The sequence below is a fragment of the Phaseolus vulgaris genome, chromosome 8, assembly GCF_000499845.2.
Source record: "Phaseolus vulgaris cultivar G19833 chromosome 8, P. vulgaris v2.0, whole genome shotgun sequence".
Taxonomy (NCBI): domain Eukaryota; kingdom Viridiplantae; phylum Streptophyta; class Magnoliopsida; order Fabales; family Fabaceae; genus Phaseolus; species Phaseolus vulgaris.
Window position 1 is genome coordinate 5,803,659 of NC_023752.2, and position 3,950 is coordinate 5,807,608.

Sequence of the window (3,950 nt, forward strand, 5' to 3'; positions counted from 1 at the left end):
TTTTTGAGTCCGAAGGGCATTACTTCATAGTAGAAATTGCCGGAATCAGTCATGAAGGCCGTCTTCTTCCGGTCGGCCGGGTGCATTTGGATTTGATTATAGCCAGAGTAGGCATCAAGGAAGCTGAGGATGTGATGTCCGGCTGCACCGTCGACGAGACGATCAATGGTAGGCAGAGGATACGAGTCTTTTGGGCAAGCTTTATTGAGGTCTGTGTAGTCAACACACATACGCCATTTTCCGTTCGCTTTCTTCACCATAACCACGTTGGCTAGCCATGTGGTGTAATGGGCCTGCCGAATGAATCCAGCCTGTAACAATTTGTCGGCTTCCTCACGTGCGGCTTGACGTCGTTCCTCGCCTATATGTCTTTTCTTTTGAGCTATTGGTTTAGCTTCTCTATACAGTGATAATCGGTGAGTGATAACCTGTGGGTCTACGCCAGGCATATCAGCGGCCGTCCAGGCGAAAAGATCGGAATTTTTAACAAGTGTCGTCCCGATGGCCATTCGGTCGTCCGGTTTCAGCGAAGTACCGATGTGCGTAGTGTGGCGATCATCGCGAAGCGGGAATGGATGCAAGTCTTCTCCTGCTTCCATACGGGGATCGTCCATGCGAGGGTCGAGGTCAACAAGGGCTATCATTTGACGACGGGACATGTGTCGTCCGGAACGCCGTGTGGGGGAACGTCCTCGTTTTTGCGGGACTCGGTCGTCCGTATTGGTTGTATAGAGTCGTCAAGTTGGCTCACTTTTCAAACTTGCTACATAGCATTCCCTAGCGGTTTTTTGATCGACATGGATGGTTGCAATGTCGTGGTTAGCCGAGGGGAATTTCATGGCTAAGTGTGGAGTGGACACAATGGCTTTTAATCTGTTAATGGACGGACGACCGAGCAGGATGTTGTAGGAAGTTTGTGCGTTAACCAGGAGGTATCGTACGTTTATTGTTTTATGGAGGTCGTCTTCCTCACCAAAGGTTGTGTACAAGTCTATGTACCCCTTAGTATCGACCCGCTCACCTGAGAACCCTACAATTTGTTCGTTATAGGGCTGAATATGTGCTTCTGGGATGCGCATTTTCTTGAAAATGTCCCAATACAATATGTCGACCGAGCTACCCTGATCTACCAAAGTCTTGGCAATTGCGAACTTGTCAATTTCTACAGTGATGACCATGGGGTCGTCCTGGGCTGGATCTATGGCTGTAAAGTCTTCGTCAGTGAAAGTAATCGGAGGTATATGTGGACGCTTCCTCGTGGTAGCATGAGCGGACTGGATGTCACGAAGATGTTTCTTTCGGGCGGAATTTGAGCACCCGCCACCGGCAAATCCTCCAGCTATATAATTTGTTTCGTGGTTCGGTTCGCCCAAGTTAACGGGTCCAGCAATCATGTTGATGACTTCGCGGACTCGTTGGCGAGGTCGGGCGTTTCGGTCGGGACTTGTGCTACGGGGGCGTGTACGCCGAACGGGGCTTTCGCTGCGTTTTCGCGAAGTCTGGCTACGGTCAGTGTGGCGTTTGTAATCGTTACGGTACGACCGGTCGACACCACGGGAAGGACGGTCAGTATTCCGTGGTGGGGATCTTGAACTCCTTGTCCTCTTGACGAACTGCCGTAAATGGCCAGCTTGGATGAGTTCTTCAATTTTATCCTTCAAAGCTTGACATCCTTCGGTCGTGTGACCGAAATTCTGATGGTATTGACAACGCTTAGCAGTATCTGCATTCGGTGGTGTTTGATACTGCTTCAATGTCGGGATTAGGTCCGTTTGTAGTGCTTCATCTAGGGCTCGTCCCCTCGGCACAGTTAAAGGGGTGTAACTGTTAAACCTGGGGATTCGGCCTCCCCTATTCCGGTCGGACCTCAGAGTGGTTCGGACGGTTCTTCGGTTTCGACTTCTCTTTCTTTACTTTGGGTTTGGTCTTTAAGGGCTCCGAATCCGACAGCTTTGAACCGTTGATGGTAATCAATGTGTTCTTCGATTTGCATGAATTTGGTTGCTCGAGTTCGAAGGTCCTCCATGTCTTGAGGTGGTTTCTTGATGAGACTTTCAGTGAAACGGCTCGGTCGGATGGCCGAGACCAAATGGTGCAATGCAACCTCTTGTTTGAGCCCTCGGATGTTCATGCATGCTTTGTTGAACCTATCTAGAAAGGTTCTAAGAGATTCACCTTTTTCTTGTTGTACCGCTAGGAGAGACATGGAGGACATGTGATGCGGTCGGCTAGTGGCATATTGAGTGGAGAATTTTGCGGCTAGGGTGTCAAAATCGTTAATGGAGTTTGGAGGCAGCTCTGTGAACCAGGTAAGAGGTTCTCCCTGGAGCGACGTGGGAAATACTTTACACCACACATTGTTATCTGTGGTATACAAAGTCATTTGCGTCTTGTAGATATTTAAGTGTTCGTCCGGGTCGGTCGAGCCGTCATAGAGTTTAATGACGAGGCCTCTCCATTTGTCAGGAAGTGGAGTGGTGATAATTTCGTCTGTAAAAGGATGACCCCTTTTCCTTGACTTTCTTTCGACTGTTTCAGCTCTGGAAGCAGGATTGGTATTGGCAGGTGTAGGTATGCGAGAGGCGGTTCGGTCGGCCATATGGGATTGGCCTTCTCGTTCGGGATTATCGACCTGTTGTTGGAGTCGTGTATTCTGCTCTCTTAATAAGGCGATTTCTTCTTCTTGGCGGCGTCTATCTTCTTCTTGGAGGCGTCTATCTTCTTCATGTTGACGATGGTCTTCCATCCCCTTTTGTCGCAGTTCCTCCATTTGAGCTTGGAGGATTTGAATCATAGTCATCTGTTCTGCCATAGCGTCGTTGTTGTTTCTTGTCGCAACCATTATAGCTTCAAAAATTGAAGATTTGCCTCGGCCCCACGGTGGGCGCCAATTGTACCTGAGTGGAGAGATGGGGCCCAGGCACGGTCGGTTGACGTGGTGCAATTGCTGACGTGTTGACCTTCTTCTCCTCTGGTCGACTGTCCTTTCTTGCTGTCTCCTTTGGTCGGTCGTCCCTTCGTGCTATCAACTTCGGTCGGGCGGGGGAGGGTACCTGCGAAGGCACTCCGACGCTCAAGTAAGTATGAGATTCTAAGCGCAGTTTCGTAAGTGAATGAAAACGTACCTTTCTCTGGCTTGAGCACAGTATTTATAGGATTGCCTAATGGGCTTTCTATCCCTTGGGCTCAGGGTGGTTATGGATATGTCTTGTCAGTCGTGCTCCGGAATACCCGGGGAACATATCTTCTCTAAACGCATATTCCTTATTCTTCGGAGGTGTATCTTAACCACCTTAGCTTGTCACATAAATGCCCTTACATTTATTGTGTATACGGCCGGTCGGCCAAGTGCGTTCGTTTCCATTTAGTGTATAAGGCCGGTCGGCCACGTGCGTTCGTTTCCATTTAGTGTATAAGGCCGGTCGGCCACGTGCGTTCGTCCGGTGCCTACCAGTACATATTACATTTCATAATCTCCCAAATCATCGCAAATCATGTTCCTTGTAGAAACTTAATGGAGATGACATTTTTTTAATCGGCAAACAATAAATTAAATAGAAATGGAATATAAAGGGGTGTTCCAACCCTTATAAAAAAAATATCTAACCTTCCTGTATTTAATTTTAAACTATCCCATTCCTATGTTTCCAAATGCACTAGATGATTGAGATTCACACTACTTTCCACAACTTATTACGTTATTGGCTGAACCAAGTATGGTGAAATTGTTCGAACTATTCCTTCAAAGAAAAATGGTTTACGAAACTAACCCCTATCCATTTGTTGCATAAATTCCAAACAGCATTCGCGATCAGACAAGATATCAGAAGATGAGAAGTCGTTTCCTGCTTACTCCCGCATAAAGTGCACATAGAATCCAAAAGATGAACCGACATTCTAATCAAGTTTTGCTTTATAGAAATCCTGTCTTGCAATGCCCTCCAAGCAAA

The 3,950-nt window shown here is 47.5% G+C and overlaps 1 protein-coding gene across 1 annotated transcript; it reads right to left on the reverse strand.

The window, feature by feature from the left end:
* Nucleotides 1-737: 737 nt before the first annotated feature.
* On the reverse strand, nt 738-2,842 carry LOC137823586 (uncharacterized). The gene is made up of 2 exons (XM_068628788.1): nt 1,915-2,842; nt 738-1,786 (listed from the first exon to the last, which is right to left on the reverse strand). Exons 1-2 carry the CDS (start codon nt 2,840-2,842, stop codon nt 738-740), a joined length of 1,977 nt encoding a protein of 658 aa, XP_068484889.1.
* Nucleotides 2,843-3,950: the final 1,108 nt, after the last annotated feature.